This window comes from Zonotrichia leucophrys, chromosome 1 (genome assembly GCF_028769735.1).
Source record: "Zonotrichia leucophrys gambelii isolate GWCS_2022_RI chromosome 1, RI_Zleu_2.0, whole genome shotgun sequence".
NCBI classification, from domain to species: Eukaryota; Metazoa; Chordata; class Aves; order Passeriformes; family Passerellidae; genus Zonotrichia; species Zonotrichia leucophrys.
The window spans coordinates 4,239,402-4,264,196 of NC_088169.1; the positions used below are offsets into that span (position 1 = coordinate 4,239,402).

Consider the following 24,795-nt stretch of genomic DNA (forward strand, 5'->3'; position numbering starts at 1 on the left):
CTGGAGCTCTGGCAGCCTCAGGGCCATGCCCATTCATCCAACACCTCTGGGTGAAGAAAATCCACTTTCTCCTAAAATCCAACCCAATCCTTCCCTGACACAGCTCCAAATGTTTCACAGAATCACAGAATAATGAGGTTGGAAGAGACCTCTAGGATCATCGAGTCCAACCTACGTCCTAACACCTCAACCAGACTATAGCACCAAGTGCCATGTCCAGTCTTTTTTTAAACACATCCAGATATGATGGTGATTCTACCACCACCCTGGGAAGAGCATTCCAGTACTTTATTATTCTTTAAGTGAAAATTTTTCTCCTGATTTCCAACCTATACCTTCCCTTCCTGTGCCCTGTCCCTGATCAGCAGAGAGATCAGTGCCTGGCCCTTCACTTCCCCCTTCCAGAAGGGGATGGTCACTGAAATCATCTTTCTTAATAATACCCAAACTCAAGACATTCTTTTTGGGAAAAAAAAAAAATGAAGTGTTAATGCTGATCATTACCAAACTGCTGATGCTTTTCTAGAACTACTCTCTTTCTAATGAAACTCTACATTTTATCAAGGGTGGAAATGAAGAGCTGAAGGCCCGATCATTCTTCCATTGACACATTCATTATCCCTTTACTCCAGGACAAGCAATTCTCCAGCACCAAAACCACTCTGAGAACTGAAAGAGCACAAGGCAAGTAGATCTGGTCAGGGATTTCACACCACACCTCAAGTGAAGTGCAAATTATCATCATAGATGTGCCCATTAGAAACACTCTGCACCTGCTGTCAGTTTTGAAATAGATGTGCTCAGAAATGTGGGGCTATAATTACCTCTTCTGGACATACTGTTGCTATATTACAGTATTGATCAGCTACAGATTTCCTATTTTAACAAGTGGCCAAGACATAAAACATAAGCTGTAATAGTGCCATCAGAGTTTCACTGGGAACAGGTTCATAAAGATTTGACTGCTTTGGAACAATTAGTAAATTAATACAATTTCTCAAACTTAAAAAATCATCTGCTACTGGTTTAAGGTCAGCAATGTTGTACTTTTTAAATTAACTTAGAGATAATATAGTGACCAAGATTGTAAAAGCAAACTATGTGCCAAAATTGACCTCCTTGAACTTATTAATAAATGAGTTCTGCCCTGAAAGTGAGTCTAACAAAGCAAGGGCAAGAGAAAAATCATTATGTGGCAAACAGAGAATGACTACATCAGCACTGAAGGATTTCTCTTCAAAGCTTCTGAAAGGATATCACTAACAATAGAAAGGGTGTTAGAAATGAAAAATTCAAATCTATTCAAAATGTTCTTTGACATTCAAATGGTGAAGTTGTCAGTCTTTGAGGTAAGAGACTTTAGCAGAAGAAATGGAAAGAAAAAGCAATACCCAGATAATGACTCTGAGCACGGGTTCTGCCTAAGCATTCCCAGTGAGAATTTGTATTCTGCTGCTTCAAAGAAACAAGGCATTTATTTACAAACAATGGTCTGATCCTTCTCCTTTTTTTTTTCCCCTACAGCAGTGGAAAAATTAGAACCTGGAGCCACTGATAATTGATCCTCCTGGTAGTGCAGCACACAGCTGCCTCACATGGACAACATCCCAATCCATGCTCAGTGTGGCACAAACCCACACTTGGGAATGTGGCACGTGGCTGTGGTGTGGCCAGGAGTGAGCCTCATTCAAAGGAGAATGTGGGAATTCATAAAATCTGAGGGTTTTCGGAAAGCTGCAAAAGGCAGGACTCAGAGGCAGCAGAACTGTGATTTGAGCCAAGCAGTAGCCACGAGATTGGTTAGAAAAAAATTATATAAGAATTAGAAAGGAAAGGACAAAGAGAACAATAGTCTGTGTATTAATTCTTGTCTAGAATAACTCCCTAAGCTGCAGAAAAGTTTATCTAGTGACATATTAGGAAGTTTTAAGTTTAATAATGGAGCTCTGTGCATTGTGTTTTAAGGCTTACAAGCAGGTATTGTATCTGAAATGAGCAAGCACTGTTTTAACCAAAGGTACCTGTGCTTACAGTGGTTGGATAGAACTACTGTCAATGTGCTTTTGCTTTGTGTGATTTGTCAAAAAACTTTTAAAGTGAGTTGTAACATTAAGTTCTAAGTCTGCTGTCTGGGATGTGAGCTGGTGGCATCTTCCCATTGTCATAACCATGGAATGAGGCTGATGCTGATGGCTCAAGATGTGTTCCTAGCAGTCTCATCCTATTTGTAATTTGTACACAGCCCCCAGCTGGTGATAGAGAACATGGAAAACAGAGGGAGAGTGCTGGTGAGAGCAGCTCCTGGCACAGGGCTGGGGCTGCCTACTCTGGAGAAGAGTAGGTTTGGGGGAATGCCATCAATGTATGGAAATACCTGAGGGGCAAGTGGACAAGAGAGGACAAGAGAGGACAAGAGCCAAGTTTCTGTCAGTGGTGCCCAGTGAGAAGACCAGGAGCAATAGCCACAAGGAGAAACTTGGGAGCTTCATCCTGAACGTCAGGAAAGACTTTAATGTGAGGGAGACTGAGCCCTGGCACAGGCTGCCCACACAGGAGGTGCAGTTCTCATCCTTGGGGACATTCAGAAGCCATCTGGGGATGCTCCTGAGCTTAGGATCTGTGTCCAGCCCTTGCTGACCCTGCTTTCAGCACAGGGGCTGGACTGACCAGTGCCCAGATGTCACTCTGGACCTCAACCTCTGATCCTGTGACTTGGGAGGGTCCTGTCAGCAATGGGAATGAGCTGGGAGAGCCTCTGCCAGCCCACAGGAGCTCAGTCCATGTCCTGATGAGCAGGACTGAGCTGTGCAGCACAGGCACAGCAGTCCCAGAGCTGGCAGTGGGATGGACACACACCTGGTGCCCTGGTGTTGTGCCAGCTCTGCTGTCAAACACACCTGGACAGTGCTGAGCTCAGCAAGGCAAAGGTTCACAGAGCAACTCTTCCATAAATCAATAAATAAGGACAAGAGAAAAACTTCAAATATGCTGTAAAGGAATATTTGTCACTCAGTGAATGGGAGTGGGCTCAGACAGGAGGGTCCAGAACCTCTGAGCCACCCAGCTGGGCTCTGCTCTCCTCTTCACAGCACAAGTGGTGGCTCTGGACAAAATCCCATCACCCAGCCTGCAGCAAAGCTGGATTAATGCCTTAAATCCAGAGAACATTACCTGCAAGTCTTTGACCCAGCCCTGTGCACTGCTGCAATCAGATCTGCACTGCTTAATAAAAGTGCTGGTGGATTTTTATTTCCTAGCAGGGCTGGACACAGATCATATTCTTACACATGAGCTAAATCCACACTTGATTTGAAGGAATTCACTCCCTGGCTGCAGAGGAATCAAGAACTGCACACAAAGAGGCATTAGAAAGGAAGGTGCTATAAAATTCTGTGTTATGACACAGGAATGGGGTTTTGGGGGGATGCCTCTTTCCTTATTAGAAAATCTAATCCTCAAGGAATGACCTGAAAAAATATAAAAGGGCTAAAAGAGCAGCAAGGCCAGGACTAGAACACCTCTTATTTAAAAGATTGTGGTGGAAATGGATTTTTCAAATTGTCTGCATTCTAGCAAGTTCACTAAGCTCAACAAGTAAATTCTGAAACAATCAGGGGACAGAAATAATCTAAGAGATTTCAGAAACTGCACACTGCAGTGAACTATATTTTGGCAAAATTTCTAACTCATAGCTAATCATTCAACCTAGTATTTTTTTTTACCCATTTACATAGATATGGAACATATTCATGAGAGGAATGAGAAAAATGGATTGCATCAGTATATTAATTTATGATAGCATTTTAATCACTAGAAGAACAACTTGGCATGAATATATCTGGGAAAAGTAATTTACCATAATAACTAAAGCCAGAAATACAACTTTTTCAGAAAAAGTAATAATGTGAATTGCTTTTTTTTTTGCCTGGTAGAGAGGTAAGAGGAAAGTTGCTTTTGAAATACAATAAAGATTGATCACAGAGGAAAAAAAAAAGTGCATTACACACTAAAAGCCATTAAGGTAATTTACCCAATAAATTCTGGAAATTAAAATCTAGCATGCATTTGCTTTAATGAAGGCCAGGTATGAATTATTTCAAATTACACCTCCATTTCAGATGCATATGCAATTTCCCCCATATTGAATCACTAAGTGCAATAGTTTAAAAAATGTCCTCTGCTGACCTAAAAAGATTTCTCTCCACTCTCAGACAGAGAGATGAGAATGCAAATACAGGAGCAGAGTATTAATTTTGTTACAGCTTTCTGTAACAAAAATCAAAATCTAAAATCAAAATCTATTTTTTGATGTGCTTACTTGTTCCTGGCCGGGCATCAGAGACATCCACCAGGGGCCCTGTGGCTTGTGACACCGACTGGTAATGGACAGTGTGGGTGACAGTCAGGGACTTCTGCTTGGACGTCTCTCCAAAGTCAGCATCAGTGAGCAGAACCGTGGATCTGTCATCTGTAAGTGGGAAAATAATCAGACAATCAGCACAGAATATTGGGTTTGACTCCATCAGAGCTTTGCAGAGTCCCCAGGTGTCCAAAGCCCAGGGACACCGCGGGCAGAGCAGCTCCCTGTCACTCTCACATTTTCTGAAAAATCCCCTCACCAGGATTTCTTCTCCTGGGAAGCTGAGAAGCCTCAGAAAAGAATGAAAACAATAATTATCTGATTGCTTTGGAATGTGGTCTGGAGATCATTTACCATCAGGTACATTTTTGATTGTTTCCATGTGAATTGTTTTAATTTAATGACCAACCCCAGTCCAGCTGTGTTGGACTCTCTGAGTCAGTCACAAGTTTTTATTATTCATTCTTGTAAAACCTTCTGATGTATCCTTTCTCTTTCTTTAGTATAGTTTTAGTATAGCAATAGAATGAATATAAATATGATATGAAATAATATAATATGATATAATATAATAATATAATATAATATAATATAATATAATATAATATAATATAATATAATATAATATAATATAATATAATATAATATAATATATCAGCATTCTAAGAACATGGAGTCAGATTCTCATCTCTCACCTCATCCTGGGGACCCTCATAAACACCGCAATTGGTGACCCCCAGTATATGGCATTGATCACCCCTTTGTGGAGTTGAAGGACAGCTCCCTGCTCTCTGCAGGGCCCAGGGAGCTTTGAAGGGAGGGAGACTCTGGGTTTAAACTCAAATCCCATATAAAACTAAAGAATAACATGAATTTTTCCTGGTGATTTCACCTTGGAGACGTGCAGCTGGGGCAGACAAACATCCTCACAAAGAGCTGATTTTTGTGTCATCATTTGTGGCCCCAATTCCTTCATGGCCATCCTTTGAACACTGCCCTCTTCCCCTTCACTTTCATAGAGCTCAGATGAGCTTTTCAACATCATATTTCAACCTCATATGTTGTTGATGTTTTCAGCAACATATTCCCTTTATTTCTTTTTATCAGCATGATTAGCAATGTCCTCAGTGGAATCACCCCTATTATCCCAAAAGGAGGTTGTTAGGGGATGTTGCTAACCAACCCTCTCTCCCCTCTTTCTGCAGAGACAGGGATGACCCTGACTCAGACTGGTTTTTTATACAGCTTCAAATAAAGGTGTGAGGTTAAGCCTGACCTTGGGAAGGAAGGAAAAGGTGAGCACAAACCTTTCCTGTTGTGCAGTTCTGCTTCTATTTCTTCCCTGTGGAGTAGGATATATTCACCAAATTTCTACACAGACCTTGATCATTGCAGTGCTATACAGCATTTGCTTCCTTTTGAATTTTTTTTTTCCAGTTGTGATCTCTGTATCGTATTTTTTTGCTCCAAGGAAGAATTTGGTCCACTTGATCATGAATGGTTTAATAGCAATAAATCTTTCACTACCTTTGTGCTTGCAGAACAACTATTTGGTGTGCTATCAGACTTTCTTTTGCATCCTTTACAGTCTTTTTATCCATTCAGGATTGCAAGAAAAGCCTCAAGGATTTCCTGCTGGGCTGTGCTATACAGTTTTGTAATGTGTTCTAAGGAACTGGCAGCAGCAAGACTTCTGGGCATTTACTAGTCAGCAGAGGTTGATCCACTTCTTTTAAGCATTCCTAGTTTTTGTTTTGGATTTTTTTTTTTTAACTTGACAAGACACCATTAGGGTGAACAGTTCTGCACAATAACACAACACACATTTTTTACCCAAAGAAGGCTATAAATAGAATAACATTAGGAATCAAATCACTCTATCTCTGGCAAAAGATGAGCTCTTATTCAGGTTGGGAATAAAGCCTCTTGGCAGCGAACTCTGTCAAACCCTGCCAAAATCCCTGCTTTTTCTGGGTGGAAGCTGCCTCTTAGCAGGGCCCTGATGGCATTGCTGCAGTTCAGGCTCTCAGAGAATTTCCACTGGAACCCCCCCTGCTCAGCAGCTGCCACTCAAAAGTTAAAGCTGTCTTTGGGATGAAGCCTGGCACAAAGGGCAGGCTTTGGGAAGCTTAAATAATGATTTTAGAAAGTCTGTAGGTCTCCTTTTTAAACCTGGAATGAGCATGAACAGGAGGTGTAGAGATGCTGCTCTCAGCTTGCTGACTTTCCTCTCTGGCCACACCATCCCTGGATGCTGTTACGTTGTTCTTTTATACAGATTTTTGTCCAAAAAATGTTAAGTTAGAAGTCTAACCAGGTCAGTCAGGAGTCACAGTGCGTGCTCATACAGTCACGACATCAGGCTGCATTTCTATTCTGAGTTTCCAGATATTTTTAAATTATTTGGGGGAAAAAAACCCCAACACCAAACAATTCTATTTCTTGTGACACTTCAGTTAAGTGCCAGCCCCATGAGAAATCTTTCTTTTCTGTATCATCAAACAGTTTAGATTTGAAATTTGCATGGATACACAGAAGCTGAAAACTGATCAAAATGTTGAAACATCATGTGCCACGAACAGGTGAAAGTTAGCTGTAGCAAATCTTCAGATACTGAGAGTGCAGTTTCAGAATTTCATTTTCCCTTTAAGTAATGTCAGTGATCCAATTGCCTAGGCAGAGCCAAATGAGAAATCAGAATGAAAATCATAAAACTGCCAGTCCTCAATTCCATTTTCTTCAAGAAACTCTTTCCAACAGTTTCATTTTCCTAATGCCCTGCATTATTTTAGATCCTATACTGAGATTACTTTTAGTGGGAAATGACTCAAAGGGGAGGGAAAATAAACCCAGTTCAGTTCTCAAATGACTTTGTAGCTCTTTTCTCTTGATGTGTGCAGCAGGGAAAAGGTGAGGAGAAAAGGAATTGCACCTGAAAGAACCTGTTTCATTAACCAGGGGAAAAAAGTCTCAGATTTACCAATGGTCTCCATGGTGTCCCTCTCCTCTATCAGCAGCTGGGCTCTGGGAATGTCTATGTGCATCCTCAGTGTTTGCTGCTGCTTGTTAAGTGTGTCTGATGTCCTGGTGTTCTTGCTGAAAACAAAAGAGAAGTGAGGACATTAACAATCAGCCTAAATGAAAAGATATTTGCAAACTTCCTCATTTTCAATCTGTCCAGCTCAAAAACACCAATGTGACCATAATCAGCAGAAACCACTCATACATTTGATTTTGCCCTCTTCAGAACAATTGTATTAATTTATTGCACGTGGAATGAATGCACAGTGTGGAGGGATGTGGTCTGTCCTCCATCAGCAGGAATCTGAGAATTTCACACAGTTTTCTTCAAGGGCTGTCATATAATGAAATTAATAAAAACACTTTGGAAGATGGATCTTTCCTTTCCCTCCTCATTAATCTGAATAAAGCAACAAGCAGCTGATCAAACAGGTTGGTGGGAAAATGATGTCTTGAGTAATTTCTAATTGTTTTTTTATCTTTTCATTATTTTTAATTAGCTAAGTTTCAAATATCAATTCCACTGATAAATGAAAAAGCAAATTAATAACTAGGCATACTATTAATAGATTGCATAAAATAAATAAAGGCTTTAGTCCCATTGATGTTCCAAGACAAAAATTGCAAGTCTTGTTTACATTTGTGGATTATGTCTAATTGATTGATGCAATAATCTAAAAAAGAACATAAACCAATTATTTTATCATCATGCAAATTGAAACAATTTCATTTTGAAGTTTGTGTACCAGAAAATGACTTCTTAAATGAGCTGTCTACCAAAAGCAAATGAAAATGGATGGTAAAACCAAGTGCCACAGTCATTTCTAGCACAGAGCTTGCACCAAAAAAACCTTCAGATTGCATTAAACAGGAACATGTTGCCCTTTTAGATGTAATTAATCTCTGGATGAAATGAAATATTTGCAAATACTTCATGCAGGGAGGCTGTGGAGAGTTGAGACAAATCAGCCAGCAGCGTGATCCAGGTGCTCAGGCTTCAAAGAGCTGAAAGATCCAAGTGGAGGCTCATTTTCTCATTTTCTAGTGTAAAATAGCTGCAGATCACTCACTTTAATTCTGCTTTGGCAGTGAATTATTGCTGTTAATGGAATCAGCAGAGGACTGTTGAAGGGATAAGCTCAGTTCTTCTGAGAGCACAGAAGATTAATCCACGTGTGATGAGCCCACATCTCCAGGAAATTTGTGATAACTTCCTGCTGTGCCTCCACATCAGCAAGCCCTGATTACCTCAGGTTTGGACATTTTCCTAGAAACTCTTTTTGGAGGAATTTTCCAGCCATGTGGTTCTGCTCCAAATCCAAGGGTTAGATCCTCAAGGCACCTGGGAGCACCTCTCTGATTTTCACCTCCAGGTTTCCCTGCTGTTGTGGTCCCCAACATCATTAACACCATCTATACATCCCAAATTTAATCTCTCTCTTCTCCTGAATGATTAGATGGTGCTGCTCCCATTACATCCACATGGATATTTGAAATACATTCAAACAGGCCACAACTGGTGCTTCATACAATCATCACGGGAGCAAAATATCAGGAGAGCCTCCCAAGGGCTTCCAGGCTTTTCTCCATATATAATCAGAGGAGAATGGTCATCACAGGGTCTTATTAAAAACATAAATTTTCAAAGACATGTAGTATTGTCAAATGCAGGTAAATTCCACACTGTTGTTCTCTAAGTCTGCACAGAGTGGATGCCACTCAAGTTGCTGAAATGTTAAGAGAATCAGACAGTAATATTTTATCAGCATGCCAAATATGCTTGGATACAGGTCCTTGGGAAGCTGGACTGCTCTGGATTTGCCCAAAGTTGTAGAACAAATGTAGAGCACCTCTTCCAGTGCCTCACTGCCCTCTGAGTAAAGATTATTTTCCTAATATTTAATCTGAACCTGCCTTCTTTCAGTTTAAAGAAGGAAACTGATTTTTTTAATGTCCAATTTCAATAATCCAGTAGTTACAGGACACACAGAGTCAGATACACCTGTGCAGTCCATAACTGAGTCTGGGAAATGCATCCCTGCATCCCTCTGCACTCACTGGGGATGCTGGAGACCAAGGGATGGGATCAGATTCCTGCTCAAAGAATGCAGATCCCAGAATGTCAGAGCTCTTCAGCAGGGTGAATGATCTGTATTTCCATTATTAGAAAGTACTCAACCAACACAGAAAGCATTGTTTGGATTACAGAGGCAGGAGCAGCGTTTTCCCCAGATTTGCAGTTTCACTGCTCACCTGACAAGAGAGAATTCCCAATCCCAACCTTGGTTGCAGGGACAGCTCCATGCAAAATAAGTGGGAGGTTTTTCAAGCCAGAACTGGAACTCAGGCCTCTGTATATTCAGGAATATTCCCTGCTATTCTTGAGAGCTATTCCTTGCTTTGTGGGCCTCTCCTCCTCCTTGCTGAGCTAATTAATTCCCCTGCATGCAGCAGTGACATGGGGTGTCCAAACACAGCACAGGCAGCTGGCAGAAGCAAGGGGGTTGTTGCTGATTAGGATGCTGTCTCATTCTGGCTCAGGGAATTTGGAATCTTTTTTTTTTTTTTTGCAGACCACAACAGCTCAGCTTTCAAGTTATAAAATCCTAAAGTGCCAACAGCAATGAAAAGCCTCTAGGGCTTGGAAACGGGGCAAAGAAAGTTTCACTTTTGAAGCTTCCTTAACTAAATTCAGGCAGAAATATTTTAAAGGTCTGGTGCATGAGGAGTCCAATGATTAATTCTTTAAAGGGATAAAATGTATTTATCTTTATTTTTTAATATTTACAGACATAAAATTCTCAAACATAAGCATGTAGGTTTTTTTTTTGGTTTTTTTTTTTTTTTTTACTTATCAGACCTTGTAAGGATATGTGTATAACAGAATTAATTCCCTCTGGTTCAAAGAATGTCTTTAGGCACTGGGAGCCTGTCAGGAGACTGGGGCACAGAATCACAGAATCACAGAATCTTGGCTTGGGTTGGAAAAGACCTTAAAGATCATCTCATCCCAGCCCCATGCCATGGGCAGGGACACCTCTCACTATCCCAGGGTGCTCCAAGCCCTGTCCAGCCTGGTTTTGGACACTTCCAGGCATGAAGGATCCACAACTTCTCTGCACAACATGTTCCAGTGCCTCACTGCCCTCTGAATAAAGAATTTCTTCCTAATATTTAATTAAACCTCCCCTCTTTTAGTTTAAAACCCTTGCCTGTCACGGACGTATTTTATGAAAAATCCTTTGCCAGGATCATTTTGTCCTGAGAAGCTGAGAGGCCTCAGAAATGAAATGCAAACAATGATTATCTGCTGCTGTGGAATGCAACAGGTGCATCTGTGATTGGTCTTATGTGGATGTTTTTAATTAATGGCCAATCACAGTCCAGCTGTCTCAGACTCTCTGGTCAGTCACAAGATTTTATTATCATTCCATTCCTTTCCTCTCAAGCCTTCTGATGAAATCCTTTTCTTTTATTCCTTTAGTATAGTTTTAATCTATAATTTTCTTTTAATATAATATATATCATGAAATAATAAATCAGCCTTCTGAAACATGGAGTCAAGATTCTCATCTCATCCCTCATCCTGGGACCCCTGTGAACACCACCACACTTGTCCCTTTTCCTGTCACTCTCTGCCCATATTAAAAGTCCCTCTGCTTTTTCTAAACTCCTTCCAGGAAATGAAAATGCCTCAGTGAGATCTCCCCAAAGATTTTTCCATTCTGAAGAATCCCTCAGTATTGTCATTAATTTGCTGTATTCTTTTACTCTGCTAAAGTTCCTGCTTTTGTCACTATTTAAAACAGGTATTTGGGCAGGTATTTGGTCTGAGTGCAGCTTTTATGTTGATTCTGTGGATAAAAATGCCTTTTCCAGAGCAAGTACATTGTACAAGGCATTTTGAAAGAGTCCACAGTTTGTTGTAAAAACATGTGGGAAACTAAATCAGAATATTTGGGGATAAAAGATTCTTCACCTTGTGTTCAAAATTTAAAAATTTAGTGAATGGCTAAACAGATTCACAGTGAACTGTTACAAAAAGTGTGGCTGGACTGATGCTTTCACCCAAAATAAACATTAAAAAGTTGTGCTTATCTAATAGCAGGGGTTTTATTTGTGAATGTGAGGTATCAACAATGAGTTGTGCAATTCCCATTAAACTGCTGACTTATCCTGCTCCACAGACTTTTGACTTACACAGCCAAAGCCAGGGACTCTCAAAGCAAAGACTAAAGCTCCGTTTTTAATCCTCTTTACACATACTCATGAAAATCTCCTCAAAGGGAAAGATACACAGAGCTCTCTCCAGGCCTTACACCTTCCTACCAAACAGGGAATAATAATAATAATAATCTTTTTTACCCTCTTCTCAAATACCCCCTTTCTTGATAGTTTTATCATAGCAGATTTTGGTGAAATAATAAAGATAAAATATAAAAGATATAAATAAAAGATATAAAATATAAAAATATGTTTTTATATATTTTATATAAATATATAAATATACAAAATATATAAAATATATAAATTTTTATATAAAATAAATAAAAAATAAAGATAAAAAGGGGCTTTATCCTATATGACTGTTGTTTTGGAGAGGGCTTATTATCCTTTGATTATTCACATGCTACATCTTCAAGAACATCTGTTGTTTGTTGGTAGCTCAGGTTTTGGTTGAATTTATTTCACAGACTTGTCACAAATGAGAGTTCCCAGTTCTGGCATGTCTGTAAATATAAGCCTATATCCCCCATTTCCTCTGAAGTTCTAATTTAATAGATATTTGCCTTTGTTTAAACTTTTAGAAAAGAAATATAAAATATGCTTATGTGATAAAACCAGGATTATTTGTTAATAAATGAGATGAGAGGAACTGGTTTGATGACCATGTTTCAATGCTGGGGAAAGGAAAAGCCAAATGAAACGGTGGCAGGTGAATTACCTGGAGAAACAGCTCTGAACTGAGAGGGCACTTGGCTGCTCCCTGAGTACATCAGGCAGGGAGGACAAAAATTCCTGAATTTGGTAACCATCAGCAAAGGAAAAAGTGGGTAAAAGCTGGGCACTTCTGAGGGAAGTTGGGTGAAGTTTTCTAAGGAAAATTTCACCAAAAACCAGTCAGAGGAGTGAGGCTGTGAAATGGCCTTGCAGAAGTGGTGGCAAGGCCTGTGAAGCCAGCCAGGGCTGGGGCAGAGCGTGCCAGCTTTGCAGAGGCTCTGAGTGGCTGCCACGGGACTGAAAATCTCCATGCAGGGGTTTCAGCTGCTTCCTGCTGGTTTTTTTTTTTTAGTGTGATGCCTCAGGTTTTTGCTTTTCTATTTCTCAGGTTCTGTGCTGCTTTAGTGTGTGGGTCTGGGCTTCATATGAGGGGATGGTGAGCTCTGTGCACAGAGCAGGGAGACAAAACAATTCCTGCTCCAGCTGGGCACCAAGGACAAATGAGCCAAATCTCAGCCCAGGAGCACAAACCCCGTGGGCTGGAGAGAGAAAAACAAGCAGGGTGGGACTGGATGGGCTAAAGCTGGAATGGGACAATGAACTGCAAGGTGCAAATGGAGCAGAACTGATCCCAGGGACAGAGCCCGTGCCCGGCCGTGCATTTTGGGGCCATTTTGGTTCATCTTGGGTGCAGCCCTGGCTGGGCTCTGGTGCTGCCCAAGGTGGATCCTGGAGATCTTTTCATAAATCCCTGCTTTATTCTTTAGCTCTGTCCAGCCTCTGCTCTAGGTCAGCTTTCACAAGGCATCAAGGGAACAGATTTGCTGTGAGTGCTGATCTGTGCTGTCTTCTGTGGCACCAGAAACCAGCAGGGCAAATGTTCCCAAAGCTGCTGAACCCCACAATTTGCTGCCAGGGGCAGCCAGGGAGGGGATGACCTGGACTGCCTGACCAGTCCTGTTAACATCACTGGGTTTATTCAGATATGATGGCATAGAGCTGAATTTACACCCAACCCATCTGTCACCATCTCTTTGCTGAGTTTATTCTCACAACAGAAGTGAAATTTATCACGGGTGAGGAAGTTTGGTTTGTGTGGTGAAATATCTGTAACATTCTCAAATTTGTTGCTGGAATATAAAATATATTTTCTAGCAACCCCAAATTCATTTGAACTCAAAAATAATCCCTTGGCAATCCCAGTTTCAAATATATGCAGCAGTTCTAAAGTTCAATATTTTCCCTAGACAAAACAATAAACATTGAAGTTATGAAATTTCCATCTTTGAAAGAATTGTGGTTCCAGAATAGTCATTATGATGCAATTCAACAACTGAATTAGATTTCTGAATGCTGAGCTGATGGAACAGAAGTGAAAAATAATAAATGGATTTACCTGCTCTTTTATACCTTTGGGTATAGGCAGCTAGCAACAGTGAATTACATAAACAGAGCTGCAAAGTTTAGAGATATTCACAGCCAGAAATTTATTGCCTTTAATCAGATGATGTCTGAAGAGCAATTACTTTGATATATATTATGAAAATGTTTTTCAGAGTAGGAAAAATGTCTAAATGGACCTACATAGCTTCTATGAATTAATCTCACATGAGTTATTGGGTTTTTTTATCATTTTAGCTCCTCACACTATCCACACAGTATTTTCTTTCTCTCATGTCTGACCACCAGTGCATCACAGTTCTCAACAGACAAATGGTGTGTTTTGGTAAAGGATTTAGGAATAAAAAAATTACTTATTCATTTGTCCCTCTAACAATTCTGAAATATGATACTATAATTGACAGACCTTTTTCAATTAAAAATAATACAATAAAATTCAATTTGTTCTTACCTCATAAGCATTTCAGCCAAACTCTTTGCATCTAGAATAAAACAGAAGAAATGTCATCACAAATCAAAATCTATTTGAGAGATGCATTATTAACAAGTGATTTGAATCAGCCATGTGTAACACCACAGTTGTTTCTAGATCAATGGCAAGAATAAAAAAGTGTCTCAAAGTCTACTTTTGCTGAAATTACCTTTTTGCTCCAAACAGCCCTGTTTAGTTCCTCAGTAGCACCAAAGATAACAGAAATACAAGTTACCACTGGCTTAACTAGAAAAAGGCTATATAAGCATATTAGAAATAGGAACAATTTAACAAATAATGAGGATCTCAGTTCTTTCATGCTATGGGTAGCAAATGAACAGGGGAGGGAAGAAGAAAAGGCAAGAAAATAGCTCGAGACCCTGGCAAGGGGCTCAAACACCTTGGCACAACAAGGTGCCAAGTCAAAAACACCTGTGCCTTTGAGTTTAGCCCATGGAAACAATTACCAACTTTGTGTGAAAATTTACAAACCACAAAAGTTTGAATAGAATAACAGTTAATTTGTCACAGAGTAAAAAAGTAAAATTTTAGGTATTTAGAATGGGGGTTCAAGAAGCAAGACAAAAGAATCTAAGTGTGTCCTGTCCTTCTTGTTCTCCATCTTCTGCTGTGATGGTGACACTTTTAGATTAGTTTAAGTAAAGACAGACTGTCCAACATAGGTAATAAGTATTAGAAAATTATTATAAATAAAATACATGTAGTTCTTAATATAAAAAACTAACACCACCCCAAAACTGAACAGTGTGCCGCACACCGACCTGCCAAACAAACCTCAACAAGTCAGATAAAGAATATAACAGATAAAAAAAAATGAAGAACCTTAAAAACCAGAGCTGAAAAATCTTGACTTCTTATTTGATCACACAGCTAGAAAAAAAGACAACTTTTTAATACCTTGAAAGCCATTTCAAACACACAAAACCTGAAAGATGAGCAGGTGTCAACCTGTCCATTCCAAACCAGATGTGAGCAAGGGAGGGCTCCAAGGAGTCAATTTAGAATCACAGGATCCCTGAGGCTGGAAAAGACCTCCAAAAGTCCCAGCTGTGCCTGATTCCCACCCTGTCCCCAGAGCACTCAGTGCCACCTCCAGGGCACACCTGCAGGGATGGGCACTGCAAAGCTCCCTGGGCAGCCCCTGCCAAGGCCTGAGCTCCCTTTCCATGGGCAAATTGCTGCTGCTGTCCAACCTGAACTTCCCCTGGCACAAACTTGCATGGTTGCACTCAGATATGAATATTTTCCCACTAGCAATAATTCAAAATACTGCTGGGCCTTCAGAGTATGGCTACACATGAAACAGAGGAGGGTTCATTCCCACATGGATCAGCCCTGCAAAATAAGACACTGCTGAAGGAAAAATATTCCTCCTGTTCTTGTCATTGCTGCTGTTATTAGCAGAGAATCCTTTGGGGCTATAATTATTTCAATACTTAGTTCAAAAGGCAGAGCTGAAGTTTGGTTTTTCAGGTAGGCTTCTGTAAAACTTGATCAACATAATACATAAATTTCTGTGGTATCATCCAGCAAAAACAGGCAGCTCTGCTTTGTTCTCCTGCAGTCTGCTGCTAAACAAACTCACTCTAAATGCTGATTCCCAAGTCCTTAAGTTTATCACACAGCAACAAAGCAGCCTTTTGTGCAACCAAGTGAAGCAAATCTGAGAAGAAAGCAATTCCAAGTTCTAAGTCTTCAAACAACTCTTATATGGGAGTTTACATTTCTTCTTTTATCTGCTTCTTGTAAATCTATCAGCACCTGCCAAGACATTTATTGAATTTATCTTTGTTTTCTCCATCCTACCTTTTTTATTCCTCAATCACCTTTTAGGTCTGCAACACCTACAACAATTTCCTTACTTGTGATCCTATTAAATATCCTACCTTTAAAATGCCAAGGATGCAGGCAGAAACAAGCCACATCTTAATACATCTCTATAGCTTGTGTTGTACTCATTTTTAAAAGGAATGGGCAGAGAGCTCTTTTTATTCATTAAAAATCTCAGCAAAACCCCTTTTATCCACTTTTCTGAATTGTATTTATCTGACACTGTGATAGCTTGCCTGTCTTAAGCTTTATTCCTCACCTACCACTGGAGAAGCTGGAATTCTCTGCTCCCTCTAGCTCTGTTTGCTCCACTGCCTCATTTTTAACCTTCCTCCATCCCTTTCCAGCACAAAGCATGGGAGATTCATGGTGGAGGGAAGGATGGTTCATCTGGAGTGTCTCATCTAAAACAAACATTTATTTTGGACACTCAGAATTCCTATTTTTCACCCAGAATGAGATTCTCGTGGCCATTAACACCTGGAAGTGGCAGTGCCTAATAGATGACAATATCTCTGCCATCAGTCATAAACCAAAAGACCAACACTGCTGCTCCCAAAGGAGTTTTGTTACTGACTTCCAAAAACCCAGGGAGGGACAGATTTCTTCAGAAGAATACAAAAAAGCCAAACAAACACAACACAATGACAATAATGACACTGGTTGCAAGTAATGGGGTTGTTTTTAGCAAATTTTATGATGCTTTTTGCTATTCCAGCAGCACCAGGATCATGAAGACCCTGTGCACACATTCTCCCTCTGGCATACATAATCAGGGTGGTTTAATATGCAAATATTGTTTTCATTCAGCCAACAGCTTTTTGAAGCAATTGCTGCCTCCTTAAGTGAAGTCTGTGGGTATTGTGTGCAAGGAATTTACAACTCAAGGAAAGCAGAAGGGACAAAGTTGAAAATTCTTACAATGTATTTTGCTTTTTTTTTAATGAAAAGTTTGCTTTTCGTAATTTTAATCATGTTTAAATGGCAAACAATCTCTCTCAGATGTTCTCAGGTGATGCCCATCAGACAGATGATTTCCATGCTGCATCTGGAGAAAAATTCACCAATTCATGCACATGGCACAGAAGTTCTTGTTAACACATGTTGATCCTTGGTTAAAGAGATGCACAGAAGATTGTGCACCTGCAGTAAAAATAACATGAGGCACCAGCAAGATCATGTGATGAGTCAAAAGCTGAATGAGGAAGTACTGAAGGGAAAAAACTCAATCAGCTGACTTTAAATTTGTTAATTATCCAAGCAGGGTGAGCAGAACTGCTGGAGTTAATGACGGGCACACAGGCTGGTGTGGGATGGGACAGAAACAAAGCTGGCAGGAATAGAAAGGGCTCCTCTGTATCCATCAAACCAAAATCCAGAAGCCTAAAAGTGAATGTCAAAGAATCATGGGATGGGTTTGGATGGAAGGGTCCTTAAAGATCATCTCATCCCACCATCCCAGCCCTGCCATGGCAGGGACACCTCCCACTGTCCCAGGCTGCTCCAGCCCCAGTGTCCAACCTGGCCTTGGGCACTGCCAGGGATCCAGGGGCAGCCACAAAATCTCTGGGCACCCTATTCCAATGTTTTATCACCATCCTAGGGAAGAATTTCTACCTAATATCCCATCTATCCCTGCCCTCTGTCAGTGTGAAGCCATTCCCTGTGTGCTGTCCCTGCATCCCCTGGCAATTGTCTCTCTCCAGCTTTCCTGGGGCTCCTCCAGGCCCTGCAAGGCCGCCCTGAGCTCAGCCCAAAGCTTCTCCTGTGCAGGTGAGCAATGCCAGCTGTGCCAGCCTTTCCTGCCAGCAGAGCTGCTCCATCCTCTGCTCATCCTGGAGCCTCCTCTGGGCTCTGCAGCAGCTCCAGCTCCTCCCTGCGCTGGGACCCACTACAACAACATCATGTGTCCAAAACATCAGGACAAATGTCATTGCCACAAGCCAATGACCAGAGATTTTAATGTGCTTTTCCTGCATTTTTCAGAGATTTTTCCAGAGATTTTAATCTTCTTTTCCTGCTTTCCCTTTTGATCAGCTGATTGATGATACTTTCTCAAACAATCCAGCATCCCTGGCTGTGTCCTGTCACCTCCCAGTTGTGAGGTGGTGAAAGCAGGGCTTGGGAAAGGGTGACAGAGGGAAGGAGATGATCTCTGCTCCAGCCAAGCATCACTTCAGTGAAAAAGCCACAGCCATCACTTTTCTTGGCTGGCACAGCCACCTTTAAAATTCTTAACACACTTGGGTTTGCCCCCTGGGAAATCAGGGACAGTGATGGAGTTTTAAATTGCATCCTGCCACTCCTGAACTATCACGCCGTGCTGATCCTTTCTGCTTGTGTTAAGGTGAATTGGATTCCAAAACAAAGGGAAAATCATTCCAGGAGTAGCAGAGCTGGGTTAATGGCCAGAAGGAGCATTAAACCATCAGGCTTCCCTTTGAGAATATCTGCTGAACTCCTGAATTTGTGATGTTTTTGTGGGACCTGGATGGTGGAACAACAAAACTGGGCAAAAATCAGGACTTTGCTGAGAAATCTGGTTTTTTTTATAAAGGAGGAAGAAAAAAGTTTAACTGTCCCTTGATCCAGACAAGTGGATCAAGAATGGAGAGGCTGCTGTTCTTCAACAGAAATGGGAACTCAAACCCATTGCTCATAAGCAGGGACACAAATGTTTGCATGCAGAGCACACTGCAAATAAATCTGCAATTCCCTCTCCTCTTTGTCAAACAGGTTCAAAAAAAATCACATCTGCAGCCACAAAAGCAAGAGTTACACCTGTAATTTGCACAAATTATTTTAGAAGGTCCCACTGTGGAGATTATTTTTCTGATGTAGACTAGAGGAAATCCTGATTTAGGAAAAAAAGAATATTGTGCCTCAAAGAAACCCCACCAGGTCATACAGACCAAGTGATAATGTGATTATTTCCCTTTCAAAAATTGTATAAATTTAACCACAACAAATACTAGAGTAAACCATTTATTTTTTAGTTAGGACTTCAGAAAAACTTGCACACATTTGTTTTAGAAAACTTAGTAAGGAGTTCTCTGGAACAGCAATACTTATTGTCAGGAAAGCTTTTAGAACATAAAGTTTCTGCTCCAGAAGAGCAGAAAATGTCAAACATGGGATCAGTCTTCAAAAAGAATGAGCAAAAAAATTCTGAATTCCTGAAGTCCTATCAGTCTGATCTTGGCAATGCACAAAATAATAATAAAAAAGAATTGAGTGAAGCTTCATGAAATGAATTAAAAGGATAATTGAGGCCAATCAATACAGACTTGTGGTCAAGCAGCCATGTCAAACAAAGTGGATTTTTTTAAAATTAGATTAAAATTGTCTGAGAATTAATGACATTGGAAAAAAACTCTCACTGGGATATGATAAAGCCACAGTAAAAGATCATTTTTATGTTTCCATAAAACAAAGTTTCAGTAACTCAAACTATTTTAACAGAAATAGCATGATGCAAAAATTAACACAGCAGCTATATAAAAAGGATTTCAACATATTCAGACCACAATTTGAATTATTATTCAGTATTTTTTTGTGTGTGGGACATTTATCAGTAGTCTGGAGTAAAGAAAATAATATCTAATAAAAGTTTGACAATGATACAAGAATTTGGTAGCTAAAATATAAGGAAAATGCCAGATCACTAAGAAAATAATTTGGATCATAAAGTCTTACATCAAAATCCAAAAAAAGGGCTGTACAACCTGGGGAATATTTTCCTGTTTCAGAGCAATCACAGAACTGGCAAATGATCTCAATGGATAAAATGTTAAGGATGTAAATGATGGGAAAACTAGAGGGGAAAATTAAAATGTATTCATCTGTTTCATTTACCAATTAAAGCATTAAGAAATGACTTGGTTACCACCATGTGGAAAGGATATCCTTGGATACTGAAAATGATACAAAAATGAACTTCTGTACTGTGGAGAAGACAGGACCAGATGGGATGTGGAGCTGTAGTGTGACAAATTCAGCTAAGTGAGACACAACTTCTACAGAAATGGTACTTAAATACTGATTTCTTTTATCAAAAGTACTGATGAAATCCTTTCCACTGCCTGTGTTTAGGTGAAGCTCCAATATTTTTCTAAATTCCTAATTTCTGAAATAGTTCATAGAAACTTTATTTTATGTAAAAGCCACTCTGGTCAGTGATCATCATCCTTCCTCAAGGGACTGTAACTCAAGATTCTATGAATACATGTAAATTAACCATGAAAAAATAATGTGCAGAAACGTCACTTTCTAGAGCCAAAGGGCTTGAGATGTCCTGCTCATTACTGGATGGAATTCCACAGCATTTCTAAGAAGATAAGATAATACTTCCCTTTTCTTTACCACATTTTTTTAAATGAAAAAACCCAAAACTTGGAAGGTAAATGGCTTATAAAGTTTTAAAGAAAAAGTGATTATACAAGCTAAAGCATCCAGATGTCCTGATTTCCAGGGCTGTGTATGAACCATAAGGTTGGTTGTCCTTCTTTATATATGAATTTGCCCATGCCCTCTGTCTTTTTTCTAACTCCAGAATATTTTACAAAGGACAAAATTAGACCCAGAAGAGAGAGAAGTAGGAAGGTCAGAAGGAAAACATAGCATTGGCCCTGGTTTTAATAGGTACCATGATCACATTTTGGTTAAAATACAAATAACTAATCAATTTGGTGGCTCCTGGAGATTAGGCTTATTTTTTGCACATGATAAATTGTTTTACTATTAATTCAGGTTTGGATTTGAAAGGATTTTCCTAAATACCTTCAGGAAATACCTTCCCAAAATACTTTTGCCAGTGCAAAAGCTACAGGGCAGCAGTGTCAGACTGCAAGGGTCAAAAACTTGGCTGTGGCTCACCCAGGGGTTTTTGCTGGAAAAATGATAAAGCTGAATGAATTCACAGATCTAAATCTTATTCACATAACAAACAACTGAATTTGAATAAGGATTAGAGGAAAATACAGATCAGCAACAATTAAAAGTCAGTGAACAATGAAGTGTTGTGTAAGTTCTATTATAAAAAATCATGGTGAAAATGTGATAACAAATCTGAGAATATCTGGTTGTGCGTTCTATCCTACTAAAATCTGGCTACTTTCGTTTTATAATTTGGAAATAATGGTTAGCATCTGCTGGAAAACTGAGATTCCCTCGTCTTCAGAACATCTGATTTCGTCCTTCAAAAAAAATCTGGTTGTGTGTTGTTCCACGGATACTGCAGTTGTGTGTTCTATCCTACTAAATATCTGGTTGTGTGTTCTATCCTACTAAAATCTGACTACTTTCATTTTATAATTTGGAAATAATAGTTAACATCTGCTGGAAAGTTGAGATTCCCTCATCTTCAGAACATCTGATTTCATCCTTCAAAATAAAAATCTACTTTAAGCTCATTGAGGGAAGCAAACAAACAACAAAAAAAGGGAAGTGAACCAATGAGAAATATCTTCCTTTCCCCTATGCAAAATAATAACAATGTGTATATTAATGATTTTTTTTAGAAACTTATGACCCATAGAAAAAGAAGGAATTTCTACAGAAAGCACACACAGTCTGTTCTGTACTGCAGGAAAATGATCCCAGCTGGGGATTGCACACTTTGGTCACGTGCAGCCCCACTCCTGTTTTCATGACCAGGTAGAGAAAAGTTCCACAGACACCCCCCTTACCTCGCAGCCTCTTCAGCCTCTGCTCCCTCCTCCTCCTCCTGACGATCAGCAGCATCACAAAGAGCAGCAAGACCCCCACCAAGATGCAGGAGATGGTCACCAGCATCTTCAGCCCTTCGTTGGTCCCCAGCCCTTCCTCACTCTGCACAACCGACTTGATGAGAGGAGGGATTGTACCTGCAAACAGGGGCATGGCATTAGAGGCCTCTTAACCAGGACAAAATATTGACTTTTCAAGGAATAAAGCAGTTTGTTGCTTCAGGTGCTGGCAGAACCTTCAGCTGGATTTTTCTGTTTGGGCTGGAGGCTACATTTGTGTGTCTAATGGCCACAAACACATAACCAGGCTCATGGAAATGAGGGACTGACTGCAGAGATTATCAGAAATCCATAAGAATTGCATTCATTGATTAAGGAAAATCGTGTCTGATATGCAGTCAAATACTATGATTAATTTTGAGTCCTATTAAATTATTAAAAAGCTGTAAGAGAGCTCAGAATTCCTCCCTAATGTCTATTATTCCTTATTATGGGGAAATAGCACTGCTGTGACATTTCTGCTGGGCTTTGCTGTGCAAGGAACCCATTTGACAAAGCTCATTTTGTGCCACATACATCAGATTAATCCTTTGCACAGAAACATTCTGCTATTAGTTCTGAGGGTGCAGCAGTGATAGTGATCTGAAATTCAGACAGCCAACCTGATACTAATCTGCTAAAGACTGTCTGACATTATACTCATCAGTAAAACAGGAGAGTAATGCTGGATAGAAACAATCAAATTTTGAGAGGGAAACGAGGGAAATGAATCTACCAGCTACTGGCAGGCAGCTCACTTTTTCATTCTGGGACATATTTGCATTTTGAATATACCTGGCTTCCTGGTGATATATAATACTTGAACTTTTCAATTCTTTTCTTCTTTACCTCTAAGGGACGTGAGAAGAATGCAGCACCTTCTGTGGAAGGCTGTTTAGTCATGGAAGACTTCTCACTCATTTCCTGATTACTATTAAACTGCTGAATGCAACCACAAATGAGGCTATAAAATGCAGATTTCCTTGAAATGCGTAGAAACACGTAAGTATTGTGAACTGTGATGACTTTGGATGGAAGCTATTAAATTTTAACCAGCTACTGAAACATAAAAGTGGCTACTTACTTGCTAAAAGGAAAGGAGGGTGAGAGAGAAAAACAGGCACATCCTTTTTTACATTTTAATTGCTGCATTAAGTGATATGGTTATATCTCATTATGTGCTATACAGTATCAGAATAAAAACTGAGATCTGATGCAGTACAGTGTGAGTGCCATAACCACAGTGAAAATGTAGAATCCCAAGTCCTGTTTTTTTTCAGAAGAACTATTTCAGCTGCATATAAAGAGAAGAGCAGGTCCCTAAAGGGACAAAGATAAAAAGAAAAGCTACAACCATCCAAACCTATATTAGGTACTTTGGAAAATTTGTTTTCTTACAATTGCATTTGGAATATTTTTCTAATGTTCCACTGCAGTTCTTCTCAATAATTTTCTTTCTTTTTTTTTTTCTAATTTTCTGTTTCTTGAACACACAGCAGGATATTTTCATCTTGCCCTGAGATGCACACTTTGTACTACTTTAAAGGCAAATAAAATTATTAGATGAAGAAATGGAAAGAACTTCAAGCTCCTGGAGGTAATACTAATAACTGTCTCCACATCCTCCTAAACCCTCCTGGATACTCAAGGACCAAAGTTTTCTCTGAATTACAGTCACAGAGACCATTAGGTTCCAGATTACCTAAAATTATGTCTTTGATGAAAATCAAATGATAAGTGGCCCTTATTTCACTTACACCTGAAGTGTTTAGATACCTGATTATCACTATCCAAGCCTCTCTCTAGGCAAATGTAAACCTCATAACATTACAAACAGGCAGTTGGAGCTTAATTAAAAAGTCATACTGCCCCTTTTCACATCACCCCTTTGTTGCTTTTCAGCAATTGCGTTGGAAATTAACAAAAATTAATCCTGGGAGAAACTGAGAAAATAACATTTCAACATTTGCTGTCATTCTAGGTGCCTGCTAGGAATAGAAGGGTCAAAGCTTTTTTCAGGACTCAGTCCCAGACAAATGGGGAGGGTTTGTTTTGTTTTCCAGGTCAGTTCACCATCACCCTTTGTTAGCCTGATTGGTGCCTCACAGAAATTGTAATTTGAATATCTCTGACCCCTTTTCCCCCTTGGTTGCAGCATCTCCCACTGCACCCTGTGAACCCAGGAGTGTGTCCTTCAGGGCAGGGAGTGCCTGGGAGGGTCAGAATCAATTAGCAGAGTTTAGAGCTGATCCGATTTAATGCCAGGGCTACCCAGGAGCTGATCCCTGAGCTGGGAAGCTCCTTTGCAGCTCTCCACAACTGCAGCTGCACAGGGCTAAAAATATCTCCTTATGGATCGTGTGCTTCTGAACAAACAAGGGGCAGGCAGGTCAGGCAACCTGTAAGCTGGAAATTGTTGCTGAGATGCCCATGAACAGAGAGCAAAAAGCTGCACGTAGGTTTGTCATTAACCCTCTGACCTGATTCAGCACAGGGGGAGATTTGAAGGGGAGGATGCTGAGCCATGATATTCCTCCCACACACAGCAAAGTGACCCAAAACCACGTAACTCTGGGATTTCTGCAAACTTTACAAAGGCTTTATCTTAAAGCTGCTAAAGCTTCTAAGCTTGTTCTTAGTGTTTGGCATCGCAGAACTTTCATACGCTGCATTATCTAATCTTCAAAGTGCTACTCTTGTATCTGCTTTATCTGAGGGGCAGCTGTGGCCCCTGCAAGCTGGAAGGGGCTAATCCCACATCACAGGGTGAATCAAAGGTAGAGGCAGGGACAGAACTCAAAAGTGGGGCTGGCCAAGAAGTTTCCACTGGTTTTCTGCAAACAAAAATTCCCTAAGGAAGCAAAAATTTCTGTATCAAATACTTGTAAGAATGATGATGATGATCATCATCATCATCAGTTTATAATTTCAGTTCTGAGTCAAACCTAGCAAATGTAGAAAATCTGAAAACTGAAATTTGCTTT

The 24,795-nt window shown here is 40.0% G+C and overlaps 1 protein-coding gene across 1 annotated transcript in view; it reads right to left on the reverse strand.

Annotated features, from left to right (window-relative positions):
• DSCAM (DS cell adhesion molecule) overlaps positions 1 to 24,795 on the reverse strand; it is a 472,834-nt gene that overhangs the window by 27,006 nt on the left and 421,033 nt on the right. Inside the window, exons 27-30 of the mRNA XM_064705508.1 lie at positions 21,734 to 21,910; positions 14,175 to 14,205; positions 7,341 to 7,456; positions 4,319 to 4,468 (exon numbers count right to left, since the gene is read on the reverse strand). Of these exons, the coding sequence (XP_064561578.1) occupies positions 4,319 to 4,468; positions 7,341 to 7,456; positions 14,175 to 14,205; positions 21,734 to 21,910 (474 nt within the window). The remainder of the gene's footprint in view (positions 1 to 4,318; positions 4,469 to 7,340; positions 7,457 to 14,174; positions 14,206 to 21,733; positions 21,911 to 24,795) is intronic.